The 21,698-nt window shown below is 38.3% G+C and overlaps 1 protein-coding gene across 3 annotated transcripts in view; it reads left to right on the top strand.

Annotated features, from left to right (window-relative positions):
* The window catches only part of bbs9 (Bardet-Biedl syndrome 9), a 174,807-nt gene that overhangs the window by 56,325 nt on the left and 96,784 nt on the right, over positions 1-21,698 (top strand). For all 3 annotated transcript variants that reach the window (XM_085472091.1, XM_085472089.1, XM_085472090.1), the window contains 4 exons: positions 457-597; positions 1,470-1,565; positions 3,608-3,780; positions 3,961-4,113. In XM_085472091.1, the coding sequence (XP_085328217.1) occupies positions 457-597; positions 1,470-1,565; positions 3,608-3,780; positions 3,961-4,113 (563 nt within the window). The remainder of the gene's footprint in view (positions 1-456; positions 598-1,469; positions 1,566-3,607; positions 3,781-3,960; positions 4,114-21,698) is intronic.

Below are 21,698 nucleotides of genomic sequence, written 5' to 3'. Positions count from 1 at the left end.
GTTGTAGTTGGCCTTAACTCGCCTCCTCACTTCCTTTTTCTTTTTTCTTGTCAGTCAGTCCCCACCATCTTTTTCAAAACTTCCCTTTCTGATCTTTGACAAACTCACCTCCACACTTGGCGTTGATGTCGAGTCTCTCGTTCTCCTAGCTCTCAGATGCTCATGCAATAGGAATACCTGAACTGTTGACTGTGTGAACAAATGTTAACTGCGATATCGAGGCCTCGTTTGAGTCACTGCGGTGTGTGTGTGTGTGTGGGGGGGGGGGTATAAATTGAAGGACTAGTCTCTAACGTTAAGGTTTTATTTCTGGAAAGGAGCAACAGGAGGAGGGAAACTCGATTTAAGATTTTAAGATGAGCAATGCAGAATTACTTTATTAATAATAATAATAGTAATAAATAGTCTACCTTTTTAAGAATCTTTTCTGACTATAGTGATGGTTCTTATTTGCAGGAGTTCCCAAGGTCCTCCAGTCCAGGTTCAATCTTCCTCCATCATTGGTGTGTGTCGCTTGTCCTCCACCCAAAGCCACCAAGTTTAAGATAACTGTGGACACCAACCAGCCACCAGTTGACCTCAGCTCCATCTTCCGAGGTAATAGCACACTCACTCTGTATGAAAGCACTTGACAATGATGTGCTGGTGGCGCTCTGTTTCCCAAACAATTAAGGTTCTGTATTTGAATCACAGATTTCCAGAAACCAAAGTGCGCTGTTCTGTTTAAGTCATTGTCTGTGGAGATCGGTATGCAGTATTAATGTGCATTTGTTTAAAGTGGGTTGTCCACTTATTGCAACTGGTTGGCTTGTGCACACGTTGAAACGTAAACCCACACCAAAAGCTTAGCTCTAGGTATAAGTTATAAATAGGGAACGAATACTATATAAAGCACAAATCAGTAAAATGTCAACAATTTTTTTCATGCACACTTTACCGTGTGTGTGTCTGTTTAGTTCTTCTGAATTGACTACATCTTACAGTTAATGATTCGTAATAGCCAATAATCAATGACGTGGCTACCTAAGTGTTTTACACAAAACCAGATGATTTAAGCATGAATGGAAAGCTAGTGAAGGCAATGAGAGATGTGTAGCTGTGCGAATGTGTATACATTTATATGAATAATCAACGGTTATGTATCGGTGTGTGGTTGTGTATTTATACGAGTCTGTTTATGCGTGTTTATTTGTGATTCCGTGTGTGTGTAGGTCTGAGCTCTGGGAATGTCTGTTCTGCTTCCCAGTTATCTAACAATCGGCCACAGTCAGCAGCTCTGACGTCTAAACACACACATATAGTGTTCATACTGAGTGTGTGCTTTTTGTGTGAATAGAGATTTGTGTAAGCTTATTTTGTGTTTGTACATGCGACTGTATCTTGTTCTCCTTTGTTGGCGTCCTATATCACGATAGCCTGTCCTATCTGTCTCATCTCATAGTTTTTTGTCTTTCTGTCTCTCTCTGCAGAGTTTTCAGCAAAATCAGAAGATAAGGATGGGAATAGTTTGGCTTTCCAGCTTCTGTCAGGAGCCAAGGTTACTGTGCTAGCCTCCAAGACCTCCCGTAAGTCTAACAGCACTGGATAATGAACGGGATTTTAATAAGATTCATCTTTTGGCTCCATTAAAGCTGTTTAATTGTGGGACTAAAACAAGTCTTGCGAATTATCTGTTTCTAATACAGTCCTGTTCCAGGTGTCTATTTTTTTTTACCAGATGTCTTTCTCATAGGCTGTCTTCACCTGCTAATTTCTTTTGATAGGTTTCAATTACTTGTGATAGAAAATCCTGCCCTTTTGTATTTCTTGGAGTCTTTGAGGACCTTTTGTTGATACCTGTTGGATTAAAAGAGAATAGGTAGTTTGGTAAGTACAGTGGTCCCTCGCTATAATGCGGTTCACCTTTCGTGGCTTCGCAGTTTTGCGGATTTTTTTGTGTATGCTTTTTTTTTCTTCTTCTTCTTTTTTTTTTTTTTTTTTACAGCGCATTGTGTTCTGCATCCTGATTGGCTGTAGACAATTGTCAGTCAGTCTCGTGCCTTTCTCATGTACAGTACAGAATGCATTCAGCTTGTCGAATTTACATAAATCTTCGATCACTAGCAGTGTGACTCTGAAGTGCTGTACTGTATGTTTGTAAGTTTTCTCCCCAACAAACACAACAATGTCGATGAAACGTTTTGCACCGCCAAAGGCACCTGCGGTAGCACCCAAAAGGCAGAGGATGATGCTAACCATCGCACAAAAGGATGAACTTCTGGACATGCTAAAGGAAGGTAGAAGTTACCGTATTTTTCAGACCATAAGGCGCACGGGATTAAGGGAAACAAAACAGTCAGATAAGTCAAACTTTACTCAACTCAAACTTTACTCAACTCAAACTTTACTCAACTCATTCTTCTTGCTTCCTCTATTGATTCATTAATGTTGAATTCTCTCGCAGCTGCTCTATTCCCATGTTCTGGACCTGAAAACAGGGTTTGATCTTTGGTGTCATTCTATAACACTGGACTTATTTTTTGGCCGAAGGTTTTCAACTTTGGTAGTTTTTAAACATGAGAGAAATTTTCATGCCTGTCTGAGAAAAGTGTATAAAGTGTGTAGTGAGGGGGTTTTACAGCTGTAAGACAGCTATAATAATTGTACAAATTAAAGCTGGCTACTTCAGAGATTTCACCTATCGCGGGTTATTTTTAGAACGTAACTCCCGTGATAAACGAGGGACCACTGTATTATAATCTTACGGCAAGAATGTTGTAGGTTCGCAACCGGTTGGTCAAAGGTTGAGTAGCTCCTTGAGTACCCTCACTAAGAACCTTCTTTCTTTCTTTTCTGAGCATGAAGGATTGTCTCTATAGTAACCTGCCCAAGGTGTACCCCGCCTCTAGCTGAGTGTCAGCTGAGATAGGCTCTATATACCTGATACTGAGCTTTTAATTTTTACATACACCACTTTAAGTCTGACTTCTTGCATCACTTCCATGGACTTTTACAAACCTCTTTGGTCTGTGTACTAATAAGTTGTAAGATCTGAATTGTATTCACTGACAGCTTTCAGGAGTTAATATGAGACATTCATATTAAGATAATTCAAAAACTTTTTTATTGTTATTTTCAGGTTTTTTGTTTGTTTTTTCCTCTTTTGGATAGTGAAGCAGTGAAGATAGACACAGAGGAAAGTAGGGTGAGAAAGATAAAGAAGATATGCAGCAAAGGGCCGGGATAGGATTCGAACCCAGACCGCCACTCTTTGGCCGTGCAACATGTGGTTTTCTGCTCATCCACTGAGCTAAAGTGGCACCTGTGATTCTAAAACTGTATATCCCCTTAATCCATTTCTGGTTCTTAGAGATCTTTTTATAAGTATCACTTGTCACTGTGTCACTACTTATATTCGTTTGGTGTTTCATTCTTAACAAACTTTAGTACCAGGTGTTTAAATATATGTTCTTAGTTGCATACACATTTACACATTACACAAGGCTCAGTGGTTTAGATAGTTTTAACTATTTAAGATCTCTAACCATCTTTCGTTAGCATGTATCATCAATTATATTTTCCATATATGCATAAATATTTGATATTATTTTATGTGTGTGTTTGTCAGAACGTTACCGTATTCAGAGCGACAGTTTTGAAGACATGTGGTTGGTTGTGAAGGAGCTGGTCCGCAGGTTTGACCAGCATTTCTCCAAATTGGGAATCAAGGATTTCAAGAAAAGTTTCAGTGGACCTCTCCCACTGGAGGAGTACTTCCTGTCTGTAGACAAGCACTTCCAGGTACTAACACACACCGAAGTGGTGTAAATCCTTCATTGTCAAGGGTCAGGGATTAAAAAAGAAATGACTTAAATATCAGTCAATTTAGTTATTATCAGTTCTGTCATCTGTCACCTTTATTTAATTTTATTAAGTTAAACCACAATTTGTCTGTTAAATATTTGTCACTTTGTCTCTTAGCTGCGTGTCAGTGCTCAGAAATATCAGGACCTGCTGTCGGAGCGAGCAGTCCAGTTCCGAGCCATCCAGCGCCGCCTGCTGACTCGGTTCAAGGACAAAACCCCAGCACCCCTGCAGAACCTTGACACGCTAATGGATGCCACTTACAGCCAGGTCAGACACATGCATTGAGGTTTGCTTTTTTTGCTTGGAGTCTTAGATACCCGCACTGTCTGATGTAACTCCAAACGCCAATATTAAAGAGGGAGAAGCTATTATTCAAAGAAGCCATCTGACGTAGTTCAGCATCTGTTTGGGACAACTCTGAGAAGAGACCCTCAGGCATGTGGAACAAGCACAAAGCAAGACATCTTATATGACCTCATGGTACCTTAGAAACTTCCAGGAGGGGCGGGTACAAGAAACTTTAGGGCTGGGTACTTACTGAGATTTCAGTACGGCTTAGCATGTGTTTCCCTATGTTTTTATGCTGTTTTGTGTCATCTTGAAAGCACACTCACACAAGAACGAAAGGGAGCATATGTACTTGGGAACAAAAGTATCAGCCCAGTGCCCTGTCTAAAGTGTGTGTGTGTGTGTGTGTCCAACTGGGTGTGAGCACACAGCTAATCACCTAAACAGAGGAAGTCTATAAATCTCCAAAATGTAGCCCTCACACTATAAATCTACACTAACACATCATCACAGTGTGTCTCTGTGTGTGCTGTGTGTATATTTGTGAGGACCAGTTGGACTATTAGCTCTCATGAGGATACTTGTGGAAGGTGAGAACATTTTGGCCAGTGCTCACATTTTGGCACCTTTAAAGGGTGTTTGGGGGTTCAGATTGGTTTCAGGGGTAGAGTTAGTATTAGATATGAGTAAGATTATATGATACTTAAGTTTTATCAAAGATGGTTACGTTGGTCAGGTATGCGAAAGGTGTCTTTTTGCTTTATTTTCTAATAGACCAGGCCTGGGCAATGTAGGGTACATGGATTTCTCAACAGGTGATTTCTTTGCAGTGGTTGAGTGTTATTTTTCAACATGTTGGCTTAGTGTTAAGATCTAATCAGGAAATGAAAGACTCTTATATTTACAGATATATAGATATTTGTGTCAATGTGACACCAGCGGCTGACAGAACTGAAGTATTTGTCACCCTGAAATGAGAACGTGTTGGCCATTCAGTTGAGATTATTCATTTTTGGGCAGGAGAAGGCTCAGTGTAAGTGAATGTCGTTTAAACTGTAGAGACACACTGGCATGTGCAGCTGAGGTCCGTATAAAGTCGATTTTAAAACAAAGCAGCTGTTCAGCTTTTGTCTCTCTTTGTTTAACTGTGAGGTATTGGAGGGTGGAGCAGTACTAGTGTCACCGTGATATTGCACGTATGTGTTTGTTAGACAAAGTGATGGTTGCTTGCCCCTATTGTTTATTCTAATTCTTGACTTGGTGGTCATTACTTCCACCTTCCATTAGCCTCTCGTTAACATAGCAGGGCTAGGTGACATCATCTCTTCATTAGCTGTTAAAGCTTTCAGTACATTACTGTTTGGCTTTGTGTGATCAGAGCCGCTTTCTCTGTCCAACAGCGTGCACTAACAATACCTTAATTTAATGCAAATTAACTTCCAGAGCTCTGAGAGTTTGTTGGAGCTTAATGAGCGGAAATTAATGAGCTTGTTGAAGTTCTAATTGCCATTTTAACCCAAATAAATAGTGTTCACCTTGGGTTGTCTTGACTCTTGCCAGGATAAGCAATCAGAGAGCCTGATCTAAACATGTCTGCCTTAAATGTTAATGTGTGGGTCTGCTGAATGCCTACCACCTTAACCATTTATTCAGCAGTACTTATTGTGCTCATACATCAACAGCAGCGTTTTTAGACATGCTGAAAGAGATTTTTTAAAAATCATCAGCGGGTAATTTCAGAACATTTATCTAATTTTTTTTATAACATTAAAAAATCTGGGCTATTGAAAGGGTAGGTTACTGAAATGGCATGCATGTCATGAACCCCACACTGCTCTTCACATGTTAAAATACCATTCATGGCACCCCTCAGCTGGATAAGTGATTTGGGGAGTAGTGTCTGATCATTTTAAGGTAATCAAAATAAATAATAATCATAAATAAATATACTGCTGCATGTGTTCACATACCTTTCTGTACTGATATGACTTCATGCTCATTCCACATGCTCAGAGCGGTTTTGTAGTAAATTTGGCTAATTAGCACATGCCTATACTGCAGTATTGTTTGGGCTCTCTGTGCTGTTGGTTGTGAAATTAAAATGATTTGATGCTTTAATAAAATGTTGTAGTTGCATAAAATGCAAAAAGTGAGCCACATTAGCCCGTTTCTAGCTGGTTACTGGGCAACATGAAGACATTATAATGTGTCCTATATAATTCATTTTTGTGGATGTATATTGAATATTATTGTCATGACATTCTAATCATAAAATTGATTTCATAAACTGTCATAGCTGCATAAAGCGAAAAGCAGGTCATTTTAGTGGTTGCCAGGCAGCCTGATAACATCATGACATATCACGCAGAACTAAACATTTTTTAATTTAAATTTCAAATAACTGTTGTGAAATTGTGGTTTCACAACAGTTGAGCCTGGTTCTGCCAGAGGTTACTTCCTGTTAAAACGGAGTTTTTCCTTCCCACTTTTGCCAAGTGCTTGTTCAAAGGGGCTCATCTGATTGTTGGGGTTTTCTTTGTATTATTATTTGTCTTTACCTTAAAATATAAAGTGTCTTGAGGCGATTACAGCTGTGGTTTTAACATGTATATCCACAAATGCAAAAAAAAAAGAAAAAAAAAAAGGCAGTTTTTACCTGTTTCTATAGGAAGGAACTTTCAAGAGTCTAAGATGTAAGACGTGATAATTTTTCAGCATTCTGGAACATATTTAATGTTTTTAATTGCTGGTACCAATTTTGGTGAGTAAAACTTTAGAGAGGACCTTTGATTAATTAATTGGTAATCATTAATCTGCAGGGGTTTTTTCTTTCTGTTTTTTTTAATACGGTGAGCTCATGTAAAATTAAATAACTCTGTGTACACAGATACTTTGTTTTTAGTCACTAATTTACTCATTTTGAAGATCCGTGACAATAACAGCAACTTGACTTAAATGATCACTGTAATCAATGGTTTGTCGTGCATTGACTTGTTGCCATGCTGGAGCCGTACTTTTACTTTCACCAAGGCTTTGATAGAAAAGTATTGGTGTAACTCAAAATAACTTGTCACTTATCAATTTTAGTGAATTAATGTAATTTAAATTCATCATTTCTTTCAATTTACAGTAATGTGATGATATCACATTGTATTACTGGACATTGTTGTTTTTTGACTTTGACATGTAACCTTATAACTCTTAAGACTTCCAGGCCGGAGTTTAAATCTCCTCTCAAAAAGCCATTGGCTCACACTTTCTTTCTCTTTTTAGCTGTTTATACCTTTGAAATTTTGACTCTGCCTCCTCAAGCTAATGCGTTCTGGTGTCACTCCTGTCCATCACACTTTTTCCCCTCTCTCTCTCTCTCTCTCTCTCTCTCTCCCTTTCTGTGTCTTCCTCTCTTCCCGCCATCCAGCGGCCTGTATGCGGGAAGTTTCTGACACACTATACACTCTGTAATGTATACACACCCGCCATAATGGAGGCTATCGACGGGCTGGTCGGAAGAGTGATGAATGCATCAAATTAATAATTCATGTCAGTATTAAGAGTCATGCTGCTGATGCCAGGGCCAACTCAGCAGTTTGAATTCTGTAACTGGATGAATTTTGTGAGGATACATCATATCTTCATTTTTATTAGAAGGCTTGACAAGGACATTAGATAAGCCTTAATTTGCTATTAATTTGGTGTTTTTATCTGTTCTTTTATTTATTTGTTTTATTTCTTTTATTTGATCTTGAATCATAGTTTCTGTTTATAGATTTAAGGGTTATGAATTCTTTTTCATTTTCTTGTCATTTCTAATCAACCAGTGTTATCTGCATGTATCCTTGTTTCTATTTTTAATTTGTCTAAAATGCATTTTTAAAGTTCTTACAGTTCAAACTTTTCTGCAACAAATAGTATTTAACAGTCATTTGGTTAAATGTAGAGTCACCTTTTGGGTTTCCATTTCAATAGTTGCAACAGTTTGCTCAGAGGCATTTCAGTGTTCTTGATGTAGGAAGGTAATATATTGTTCATGATTTTTACCAGGTCATTTAACCAGGTCAAAAGCCTACCAGGTAAAACCTTGTTGGAGTAAGAACATAAGATGTTTTGTGGAGGTTTATCCCATGAAGCTGCGGCTCCATGGGTGCATTCACACTGTTGTTAGGATGGCAAAGGAATGTGCGGCTAAACAGGAATGCTGGTGAACTAGGCACCTCTTTCATTTTGGCTCAGAGGAATGTCTGCTGGGTAAATTTTCTGCATCAATCTTGGGCAAACGAGGGGGGATTTCCCCCTCGTTAGCGGTGTGTGTCTCCACATGCAGTGGCCGGCAATCGCCGACGCGCCGTCAGAGATAAGAGGAATGAGCTCCCTGTGAGAATACTCTGTGGTCGGCTGTGCATTTATGCAGCCGAGGATAATATTTCCATTGTTCATGCTGCCTTTATGGGCCTATATTTTATTCATGAATTCCTAAGAGCTAGCAAGCCACGTCTTACTTTATGTGTGTTCGTGTAAACTTTTTCATGTGCCGAATACAGTGGCTTGATTCCAAAATACACCAAGTGCTTGAACTAGCCGAATATGATTGATGAGTTTCAGAATAGAGTAAGACCCATGAATGATTATTTTTGTGTCAGAGTGGCTCGTATAGAAGAGAAACCAGCTATGGACAAAATCCACCAGTTTGTTTGGTGGCTCCAGGAAATTTCCAGCTCTGCCCTGTGAGCGCTTCTGTCTTCTGTCCTGGTTGGAGGTGTGTTTCTCTTCCACCTCCCTCCCTGGTCCCTCCTTAAAAAGTCATCAGTCATCACATCCCCTGTATTTTACACGCTCCCCCTCTAACTGGTGTTTGATTAATTTATGGGTACTAGAGGTTTGACTGGCAGTGCTCCTCCTTGTAGCTACCTCATCTGCCTCTCAAATTCAAGGGAGAACTCAGGACTGTCATTCATAGAAATAAAAACTAAATCCCCTAAAACAATTTGTGGAATTGAAAGAAGAAAAAAGCCAAAGGGGACTTTTCTGTTTCCATAAATATTTTCTTCTATTTCCTCTGGAGGTGAAATTCCACCGTTTGTTAGTATTAGTATTAGCATTAGCGTTGGGCTAACAAGCACGGCTGTCTGGGAAGTGGTGGGGGGCTCGGGAGCCAGGCCGCTCCAAGCCAAGCTGAGTCTCTCTGTAATTATGAGTTCAAACGTTGGAAGAGGGCAGCTCACTGACTGACAGCGTGACTGACAGGCCGTACACTGGCCTCGCAGGGCCCCTAATGGAGGCCTCTAGTAGACAGCAGCTTGATTTATCTGGCCCCAAATGGAGCTCTAAACATGGCTAAACACTGATCCCACTGTGGAGAACAGGACCACCGCCATTAACAGCCAGGCTTCTCACACCATGTATCTATGTGGGTGTGTATCAAAGAGTGCATGAGGAAGGTGTATATATTTGGCCATTTGTTTGTGTACCTATATGTGTATTAATGTGTGTAATCATAATTTTGCAGATATATATTTGTGATGGAGATTGCTGGCTGTGTTTGTATGCTATGTTTCTATATAAGTTCAAACACTTTACAAGATTATACTTGCATGTTTTCCCCCCTTATTTGGCTGTGCAAAATTTCTGAAGTTGATAAATTAACAAAATAGAACCAGCGATTTAGACCAAATTCACAACAATAAATTAAATACAGACACCAGAAATTTCCAACAGCCAATTGAAAAGAGTAACACATAAAGTCATGAAGAACTCTAACCTGACCTTCTGTTTGATATTTGTGACTCAGCATGTAATCACACATGTAATGGAGAGGTAAAGATACACATTTACCAACATTGATACAACAATATGAACTGAAGAAAACTAAATATCATTTGGGTGTAATGCAACTATACTCCTACTCTCTGTTACCAGGAACCACGAGGAACCAAATTGAAGTCAGTATGCTAGGGTTGGATATCAAATTTCAATGTGTTGTCCTTGAAAATTTGAAATCTATTACTTAAATCTCTGACTGATTCTTGGTAAGTTTTACTTTTTTCTTGGATTAGGTACAGGACTGCGCAAAAGTTTTAGGCAGGTGTGAAAAAGTACTGTAAACAAAGAATGCTTTCAGAAATATAAATGATTGTTTATTGGCCCCAAATGTATTCTGTAAAAGGACAATGACCCCAAACATACAGCCAAAGTCAGCGTAAAGAAGAGCACAAACTACTGGAAGTGATGGTATGACCCCCATAATGCTCTGATCTCAGCATCACTGAGTGTGTGTGCGACTACATGAAGAGACAGAAGGATGTGATAAGGATGGTCACACCAAATATTGATTTGATTTAGATTTCTCTTTTGTTCATTCACTGCAATTTTTTCGATTGATGACAATAAGTAATTAACACTTCCATTTCTGAAAGCATTCTTTGTTTACAGCATTTTTCCCTCACCTGCTTAAAACTTTTGCACAGTACTGTATTTTCAAATGTAAGTCTCACAGATTTTGCATACATTCATTTGCTTGTGTTAGCAGAAAAATTGAAGAGATATATTTCTGCGAAGTTAATCTTCCATTTTGTACTAGAAAAAGTCAATTATGTAAATCAGGATTTTGAAAATCCTGAAACAAGCTATTAAAGTTGCTGCTTTGTTAATGAAACCTATACATCATAAGCATGCTTTATGATGAAGCTCTCAGATCTGTCTTTATGTACTCCTTTCATCTGTCTTCCGTGTATCTATACATGAACTCTTCTCTTAGATGACGGTGATGTGTTAACACATTAACAAGGAGAGGTAGAATATGTGTATTTCTCTGGTGTAACTGGCAGCCTCTTAGTTCACGTGTGTGTTTTTACGTATGAGATTAAAGGGACGATGGGAGTCGATAAACTTCCACTTCCTCTCTCTTTCTCTGTCTCACTCTTAATAATTTTATTCCCCCAGGAGATATTTGTCCCCATGAACACACAGATTTAAACTCATTAGATGTCTTCTCTCACCCTCACACACACACATACACTGAGACCCATCTGTGGAGCACAGAGGGGCGGTCGTGGACTGGTTTGTTTTTCTTCAGAAAACTGTTTTCCTTCAGAAGGTCTGTTTATGTGACTGTCTTATCAATGAATGGTTGTCTTTCATTCAGCTGACTGAGATTCAGTTTTCTGTACGTGATTCTGTGAGTGTGTGTGCGTGATTGGGGACGCTTGTCTCCTAGGTGTGAGATTTTGTCTTTTTTTTTAATTTTTAGGGGGAGTCTTAGCAAAGCCTACTTTATCTCCAGATACACACAGACACACCTGCATATAGACTGTTAGAGCCTCCGGGTGAAGATTCCAGGTGATGGCCTGCAGGCAGGTAGTCAGCCCAATAAGAAAGAGAAAGGTATTTTTAGCCATTGTTTAACTCCTGTCCTTTCATGATCTAACTGTTTATTATCTTGAATGCATTTGCTTTACATCTTTAGAATTAAACCTGAGCAGCTAGAACATCTTGGTTAATATTTTCATATAAACAGTAAAGAAAATGTGCAAGCTGCATTGCTTTATCTTAGAGAGAATAATCTATACCATTCCAATCAGCTCTGAGGAACTTTATAGTATCTTTGAGCTCACAGTTGTGGTTTTGCGGCCTGGATCATTAGCGTTTTGGTTTACTCTCATTCTGATCATGAGCATAGTTTTCAACCACATAAGGAAACTGTTTCCTGCACAAAATCCCTAAAAACCCCTTTGTATGCAACCTGCCCATCACCATTTGGCAGACAGACAGCATTAGCAACTAGCTGATAAACATGAAGCATGTGGTTTCTGAAAAGTCTGATATTTTTTTCCACAAATGAATGTTAAAGATTCCCCGTGTGCTGTCTGCTCAGTATAAACAAGCGTTTTCTCTCCTAAAATGTTTGCCAGCTATACCATATGTGGCGTTGCATGTGTGTAAGGTTTAAAGCTGGCTGTCCACTTTTTTTGTGGTCCATTCTCATGGCATTGCATATGTTTCTGTTACACTGTTACCTCTTCTAGTTTTGCTTTTAATTGCTTTGTCTGCTCTCCAACTTTGATTAGTCATGAACAAACAAATTGGATTATTTTGTCAGCTTTTTTCAATTATTTTTGATTCAGATAGGCCTTCCATTTAATTCCAGGTAGCACTAGCTCATCATTGAGTGTGTGTAAAGTTAAAATGTTTCAGATTAACTGTTTAAAGCCTGGTCATATCAGCAGGATCAGATAAATGTTTGTGATGAAGCTTTGCTTCCCAGCCCAAAACAAATGTGCCCTGCCCTGACCACCACGTGGATTTGGTCCAAGTCTGGCTCTAATTTCTTATTCCCTCAGGCTTGATCAGGTCGAGTTTCATTTTATTTATCTTCCCAAGATTTTAATCAGGTTCGGGCTCATTAAATGCTGCAGTGGTTTGGGTGGGATAACGCACAATCCACATCGGTTCCACTCGGCCACATTTTTGGACCCAGCATACGCTGCTGTATGAAAGTCATGTAAAAGAAAAGAAAACACTGAGGGAGGAAGAGAAAAGTGAGGATGAAACATCTGTACTGTTCTTTATCAGAGAGGCATAGATGACCTGCCAAAGGATTTCCTCATAGATGTGGTTGAACTGGAAGAGACTTTATTATTAACATGTGGATATGGTCAATGGTGGGAGGGGTGAGAGACTGTCAGGGAGGGGATCAAGAGGGTGAAATTCATACAGGAATGAATGGAAGAAATGTAGAGATGAAAAGGCAAACACAAGAAGGATGTAGAATTTAATAAAAACTGAGAATTGTGATATGCCAAATGTGAAACCATAGCAAGTCATGGACTGAAGATACTGAAATATGGAGGAAAGAATACAGACAAGTGCATAAAAACATATAATTTAGAAATTACCTTCTGACATCTATGTGCATACTGCAGATTCATGCAGGGAAAGCAAAGTATCCATTTTACTCCGATTTAGGATCTTCTGAGGCCCCAGCTACGTTATTATTAATAGCCTGCTACATAACTATTGAAACAAATGACCCTGCTCAAACTCTTCTAATGGTTTTGAGCTTTTTTTCCTTTTGTTCCTCCTATCAGTGGGTTTCCATGCTGTGTAACAGCAGAAGCCCTCCTGAATTTGCACCAAAAATGCAAAATGCCTGCTTACTTTGTAATGGCTAACACAGGCTCTATAACTCTTGTGAGGAAATAGTTGGCAAAAATCGCAGAGATGCATTTGTATGTTGGACTCTTTAATTTACAGGCTATGAAAGTAGCAGGCTTACATGGGATTAAAATCACAGATGCAATTTGTATAAATTACTACAGGTAATCCTAGTCACAGGGATTATGATGCAGTTTATTTTTTTTAAACAGTGGAAATACAGCATTTCTATTTAAATAACTTCTGTGAGGATGCAAAAAAATGATGCAGAAATGAGTCAGAAATGTAAACTATGTAGAAAGATCAAACTAAAGAGACATGCAATGAAGATAGAACAGAGATTGAAGTCACATAAAAATAAATTAGGCGGATGGAGGGAGAGTCGTAAACCATCTCCTCTCCCCCGCCTTTCCTTCTATCCTGTCCTCTGATCCCACAGCTGACAGAATCAAAGAACAGATCTGAGTTTTATTGTCTTTTCCCCATTCATCTGCTTTCATCTGTCTACTGTCTGTCCTGCAAATGACAGAGTTATACAATCTTTCCGTCATGCCACTAAAGAGGAAAAGAGCAGCGAAAGTTTACAGAGTGTAAGGAAAGAGGGTGAAATTTGAATTTATTATGTCTAGGAAGTTTGGCACTAGTAACAAAAATAGTAGAAGAACTAGGAAATGAAGTAAGCACAGGAGAAAACAATGAAATGCTACATTGGAAGGACAAAGAAATAATAAAAAAAAGCACAAGATAGTAATTTAAGATTTTCATCAGTGCGATCTCACCCTGCTTCTGATATTGGGCTTACTGGTAGAATATTAAAAGGTTTTAACTATATAGAAAGGCTTCTCACTGTGCTTACCACATCATTTCTCATTGTGTTCTGTTGCTGAGCACCAAGCTGAGATTTAATAAGTCATCCACGTTGGAAAGCTGTCATGCTGGGAAGAGATTAGAGAGGCAGAGATTACAGACTGAAGGCTTTTTTCCCCCCTGTGGCTTTAATTAAACACACTGATAGTTCAGTGGCATGGGCCCAGCTCTGATTTTACACTCTGATACTGGACACTGACTTCAGAAATCTTCTTCAATGCGAGTGAGACCTGGCACACTGCTAATTGTCCCTGCGGTCAAAGGTCAATTTTGGTCTTGTGTCATGGTTTCATAAGTTCCCACCTCATTTCTCTGGCACAAGAGTTTGAACTGCAACATATAAAACCACAGCAGGGTGCTGTTTACATTCTGCTTTGGTCTTTGGAAGCTGTTGTTTAGCCAAAGAGTAAATGAAATCAGCTTTGCAGCTCACAACACAATGTGTGCAGTTTTATGTTGTCGACCACAAACTGTAAACTTATGCTTTCAGTGATGTTATGAGTAAAAAGATTGCAGATGAGTGGTGATTGAAAATGTCCATTTGTGCTTTGTGGTCTGAACTAGTGGCAGTGACTACAGTGGTAGGGGGATGTAAAACTACATAGAGAAAGGGCTGTTCCATTAAAAAACATTCTCCAAGAAAAAAAAAATACAAGAAAAATAAAGTAGTAGGTTTATTTGACAAACAACAAGGTGTTGTTAATCAAATGTGCTTCATTAAGTTTTGGCAGTTTGCATTTCATTCAGGTTTGTGTCAACACAAATCAACAATCTTTGCGCCAATGAATTCACCCCAAAATCAGACCTTCCAAAACCCCAAGCATTACATCTCAAAATGCACAGTTCTCAGTTAACATGGTAAATGTTAACATTCAAGACAGTACAATTAGAAAAAGACTGAGCAAGTATAGCATGTTTGGTGAGGTTGCAAGAAAAAAGTCTCGTCTTTGTAAAAAGAACGTGGCTTTGGTTTCAAATTGTGATCTGAACGAACCACAAGACTTCTGGAACAACATCCTTTGGACAGAGAAGGCAAAGTGAAGATGTTTAATGTTTGGCAGTGCATACCAGCACAAATTCTCAATAGTAACTGTTAAGCAAGGTGGTGGAAGGGTGATGATTTGGGCTTGTCCTGTTGTATGATCCAAACAAAACAACAGGACCATTTTCCTGAGCACACCAGCAAATCTACATCAGAACGGCTGAAACAGAAAACACAACTTCAACCCTATGGAAATGTTGATGTGGGACCTTAGTAGAGCTGTGTATGAACAAATGCCCACAAACTTAACTGACGTAAAGCAAAGTTGTAAAGAAGAGTGGGTCAAAATTTCTCCACAATGATGTGAGAGACTGATAAAGTCATACAGAAAATAATTACTTGTTCCTTGGTTCTACAAGGTATTGAATCATCGGGTGTGATTACGGTAGTTTTTGCATTGCTGTGAAAACTTTCTTTTTCATATACAGGCAGGCACAGACTTGCCGATACACTATATCTACACGACAGGAAATTTGCCACATGGATCTGATTTTTCATGAATAAATTCCTGTTCATTAAGGAAATGCCATTGCAGTAATGATCCCAGCATGTGCGTATGTCTTTACATGATTCAATTAGCTGTGAATAGAGTGCGTATGGAACAATGATATCCTCTGCATATATGGAGACCATATGCAAAAAAGGGACAAGCTGGCAGTCTGTTGAATTATAATAGAGTGGAACAATATACCCAGACTGCATCCAAAGCTGTAACTAATGGATTCTGAACATAACATGAAAACATTTGTGCGTGTGTTTGTCTCCGGTTTTCAAGCAGAAACAGTAACAAGTATGACTATATATAAAGAAGGGTAATTTCCAGGTGACACCTGTTTTTTTTTAGATATAAACTAATATTGAGCAGCTTTTTAGATTTTATTTTGACTCTTGACTCACTAGATGTTATAGGTTGCTTTTGTTTTTAATGTTGCTGATACATTTTTATTACAATACAATTTGAATATTGCTGATTACTTTATAAAGACCGCAAAAGCTGATGAATAAAAAGATGAATTTCACTGGCAAGCTACACCATGCAGAACAGTTGCCTTTTGCTAGCAAATGAAGGGTCAGTAGAGACGGTCAGATAAGCCAAAATACGTGTCCTAGTAACAACTGATAGTTGTTGATCTTCTGGCACTATTTCATTACTTGGTGGAAGAGATGTTCATATTTCTGTTCTGTTAAATAGAACTTCTTCACTCTCAGTCTTGAAGAAGGAGGTGATAATATGGTTATGAAAACCATTGTGTAGAGCAGTCAAACTAAACGGTGTATGAAATCAGTGCTGCATTTTGTGGTTTGGCAGTGTAATGTTGTACTAGACATTTTCGTGTCATGAAAAATGCTAGAAAACCTGCATTTGCGTTCGTAAAACAGCTGTATCAGTGATCAGCGAGTGACTCTACCTCTAATAGAACCGAATGTGAGAGGGAGAGAAAAAACTGTAATGGGATCATGCTTTATCAGTCCTTGAGAGTATTGCGCACTAAAACTGTAAGCTCGGACATGCAATTACCACTTTGCTTTCTGAACCGTGCTGTTATGTGCTCCTATAATTTATCCTGACTTTGGTTTACAGTTAGTTGGACAGTTAAAGACAACAGTAGGTTTGTAAAACTTGGATTGCCATGCTTTTTCTTTTTTTTTTGCTTTGTGTAGAATGATGCAGAAAGAATAAGTAACACCAGAGGCTCCTTTACTAATGATTTGATCCATTAACCATTGAAGTAGCAAACTGGTGGCAATAAATAGAAGAAATGTCTGTACATTCTATTCTTTATGCCATTAAAACACGTGTGTGTGACCTTACTTGACTGATCACCTCACAAGTTCACTTTCTCCAAAGTCAACATGTCTGTGTCTGCATGTTGTGTATGTGCGTTTGTTTCTTCCGCCTCCCAAACAATGGCTGATTTATAAGATTACACATATTTACTCTGTAATCAGCGTGTGTGTGTGTATGTGTGTGTAGTAAAAGAGAGTGTGGCGGCCGTGTGACGCCAAGCTGAGGATATTTATCTTGTTGCAGTGAATTCCCAGAGTTCTCCTCATTTTTTTCGTCTCTGTCTCGCTCCCTCACTCACTTCTCCCTCTTTTTTCCCCCCTCCCTTGCCTCCTTCAAAGGAAGCCATTGAGAGAAAAGCAAACAGACATGGTGGGGGCAGCACACACACACACACACACTCAGGTATATACACAGCAATGCCAAGAGTGTGTTTTTAGTTGCAAATTATTTAGTGTGGTTTTTGGAGTTTGTGCAGTTTGTGCAAATGTGAGTGTGTGTGGACTTTTATAATTATGGAAGTGTGTTGCGTGTCCATGGTTAAGTGTGTGTGGAGCTCACATTACAAAGCTACAAGTGCGTTTGATTGGATTAACAATTAAAGCAAACGTGGACTGTGTTATCACTGCTAGTATCACTGTTGCATTAACGCTGATCTCATTTGCTCTGCATTAACTTTGTTAGCGTTCAGTGAGCTTTTGTCTTTCACAGTTGTAGGATTTTGGAGTTTTGATGCAGCTTGCCACAGCTCTTTAGCCCCAAATTAGTGTCGTTTTCACTGGGACCACAACCAAAACCATCACCTCAGACCTGGCGCTGTGTGTGTGTGTTTGTTGGCTTCTCAGGTCTCTCTGGTCTGGACTGCATCAAGTGTGTGGTTCAGTGTTGGACCAGGGGACGCTGTATGAACATGTTGTGTTACTAAGTTTGTGTAAAGGAATATGCATGTATGAACTGACATAATTAGTATATTTTGTTATTAAATATTATATTCTTCATAACCTTGGAAACAAATTAAGATTTAGTCATTAAAAAAAGTTAACAACAGAGTTACAACAAAAACTAAAGGAAGAACTACGGCTTTACAATTCTATTTTAAATTACAAATATATATAAATACTGCTGTACTATTGACTGTCAAGTTACATATTACATATAATATAAATATATATTAAGATTATGTGGATTTTTAGTGTAATATTTGCACATTGTGTTAAAGTAGAAGAGAAAAATAGTGACTTGTAGCTGTTAAAGAGACATTAACTCTGTGTTCATGTATTAAATGATTGATTTAGACTGAATAATATCAACATATTAATGTATAACACTAAACAATATTATTATATACAACTAACATAGGATTTCACAGCTTTATAGTGACCTAACATTTGAATGATTTACAGTCAATATTCTTACAAAAACAAAAAAACACTTTGCACCTGTGAAATCATTTTCCACTCATGATGCACAGAAATTTGGCATTTCCAAATACTGTGCTGGCCAAGTGCTCATAAGCCCTCCAAGCTAGGCATTTTCAGTTTTCAATTGGCAAAAAAATAAGCTTTACTGGACCTTCAAAGCTGCAGATTCAAAAACCTAAAAAACACATCTGCAGTTGACTGGCTGATTCTAAACCAATTTTCTGTGGATTGTCTTTTTAATTTTTTTTAAACTTTTTTACAGTCACGGTCTCCGAGCTATTGAATGAGTAACTAGCAAGTGTAATCACTTAGATCATTCCCAGTGGTCTAGTCATAGAGAGTCCGGGGAAAATGACGCAAACTTGAAATTATTGCAAATATTTGTCCCACAAATCCCATAAGCCACTCAGACAAACGCAAACTGTCCATTCAAATCATACATACAGCAATGATAATGAATGCATCTACGTGTTTAAACAGAGAAGTGCTACATATTTGGTATGTTCCTGTGGTATTATAACAAGCTTGAGAAAATTACATTTAATTTGACATAATATTTTTTAGTCTGGTAACTGACACTCATCAAAAGGGGTTTTTGGGGTCAGTTTATACTTCACTGCCATAACAAGAAACTCAAACAGCCCCAAAAGGACATCCTTTTGTATTCTGCTTCCAGCACAAGTATGACATGTCAACCACAAGATTCGGGATTATGTAAATAGTTTGGAATTGAATTATGTGTTTTGGAAAGAATGTTAAATATCTGAAGGCAAAATGCCTGCTGCACTCACTGTGGTTCAGGGTGTGTTAAGTTAACAACATGCATGTTGTACAAATAAGTGTATACATTTCTTGATATTATGTTGCATTATATATAATTTCCACATTACATCTATTTTCCTCTATATAATATCAGTCATCACAGAAGTTTTTTTTCTTAAGTGGGAACATAGCTCCGCTGCTTTAATTCATTTGAACTAAATCATATATCTCTTGTCATTTGACATAATTTTTGCTGAAGTTAATTACAACATGGCTCATGTAAAGTATGAGAATTGCCACTCCCTTCTCATTGTGAAACAACTGTAGTAAAATATTTTAATTAACATTATTATTTATAATGCTTTACATTTTTTTATAATGAAAGTTTTACTTCCCTTATTTTACTACATCTAAGAAATTTAATAAACAGCTTTGTTAAAGTGGCAGTTGGACAGCAGGCGCAGAGACCTGTCAACGATATGTACCAACTGTTGACTAGCAACCCACCAAAGGAGTAGCATCTTTAATGTCTCAACAACAAGGCCAGGATTTTTCACTATTGAAGCACAAGCATACTCATCTCAGATCAGCTTTTTTGTCGTATTAAAATTATTGCTCTTTGTCGAGACCTTCTCTGAACATGTGTGACTTATATGCAGTGTGACGCTGGGATTGGGAATGTATCAGTCAGCTGTTTAGCTGACTGTTTAGCTTTTCATTCTTGATCAGCAAAATATCCCGTCTGTGTGTCATATTGAATTTAAAGTCAAGTTAAAATATCGATGACAGATCATCCAGACTGAATACGATCATGCAGCAGAACGCCTGCTGGACACACAGCTGGACACACATCTGGTTCTGCATGTGTGTTTTTGTGTGTGTGAGATCACGTGCACATGGGCTTTCAAACTTGATGCACATGTTCATGTTTACAAATGTGGTTGCGCATCAATACTCGTGTGTAAGTACGTCCGCATTCATGCAAACAACCTGACGCGTGTTTGTGCGCCGTATGCGTGCGCACATGTGCAGCCTGGGAGGTTAGTGTGAACTGTTAATGACAGGCCACTGTGTGTGTATGCATGTGTGTGCCTGTATTGTATGTGTGTGTGTAATGAGTAGAGAGAAAGGTTTTGTGTGATTATAGGGCTCCTCTTAGGACCAGAGAGACTAAATATGGCTTCAGACTAAACACTGTCCCCCTCCACACACACACACACATGCTCACACACCACACCACAGACCACATACACATTGGCAACATACAGCACATATGAAGAGAAAAGTCTGAAAATAACTTGAAGATATTTTTATGATCAGACAGGACAGGAGTTATCTTCATCCTGTGTGTTTCTGTGTTCCTCTAAGTGTGTTAAAATAAATCTAAACTACAAATTATTGAAGTCCAGTAGTAAGTTGTCATGTGGTTTCTTCATGTTCATTTTGTAATTGCAGCTTAGACAATTATAGTTGGACATTAAAAGCTTTGACTTCAGAAAGCAGTATCCATTTGAAGAAAAGCTTGAAACTTATAGCTTAAAATATTTGTTAACAAATTTATATTTACAACACTTTATACATTTTCACAATATAGTTTAAGGGCAGTTAAAGGGCAGGGGGAATTCAACTCATGATGGCAGCTTTGGGTTTTTCAGCTGTTATGTTGTGACTCAACCTAAATTGATGACATTTGGAAAACTGGTGCTTAATGGAGCTGTAGATGGTTGTTTTGAGGTCTGGATAAAAACAGTAGTACAGTAGGTGTACAGTAGATGGCTGCTGGGAAACAGGGCTTACTTTTCACTTAAAATTCAAAACTAAAAGTTTAAACAAGCAAAACAGAAAAACAACAAATGAAAAATTAGGAAACAAAAAAGTCAAATGTTTCAGATTTCTTTATGTGTTGTTCTTAATTATATTCCTCTTTTGCTGTATTTTTCCTTTCATATTACACGTGCTTTTATTGGATGACAGGGCTGCTCTGCAAGGAGCCCAGTTTAACATCCAGTCTTTTTTACTTTGGAGCCATGCAGTTGAATTATGTGCAAATGTGGTTTGGCATTGTCTTGCTGAAGCAAACACAGTCCTTCCAAAAATTTTATATATATCATCTGAATAGCAGTCATAGCAGTGCTCTGGCCTTCAAAGATGCAAGTGTCGCGCATGCTTTGTGTCCCCTACACTCGTGTAACACTGAGAATGCTGATTTTTGAACAACAAACTGGAATAGTACTCCTTATTTATGGACTTCAAATATTTCAGTTTTACGACTTCAGTATAGTTTCTCTATTGGTCCCAGTCTAATTTAAACTTAAAATTATTGGACTGACAGAAATGAAATCACCTACAGTTTTGTTAATTGATTAGGATTGCTTAAGATTTGTATTATGAGAGGAAAATGTAAAGGAAACCAGAGGAACAAAAAGATTAGATTATCTTGGTGCGCCCCTTTTTTGGTGACTTTTAACTATTTTCTCACATTTCATAATCCAGTGGATTTGTTAAAAATTAAGTAGAGGTCTTGCATAACCATCCACCT

Source organism: Copadichromis virginalis, linkage group LG11, assembly GCF_057382275.1.
Source record: "Copadichromis virginalis isolate Kocher_CV1m ecotype Utaka linkage group LG11, C_Virginalis_male_GT1.1, whole genome shotgun sequence".
NCBI classification, from domain to species: domain Eukaryota; kingdom Metazoa; phylum Chordata; class Actinopteri; order Cichliformes; family Cichlidae; genus Copadichromis; species Copadichromis virginalis.
The sequence above is the reverse complement of the archived record's forward strand: the minus strand, read 5'-3'. Positions and strand labels throughout refer to the sequence as shown.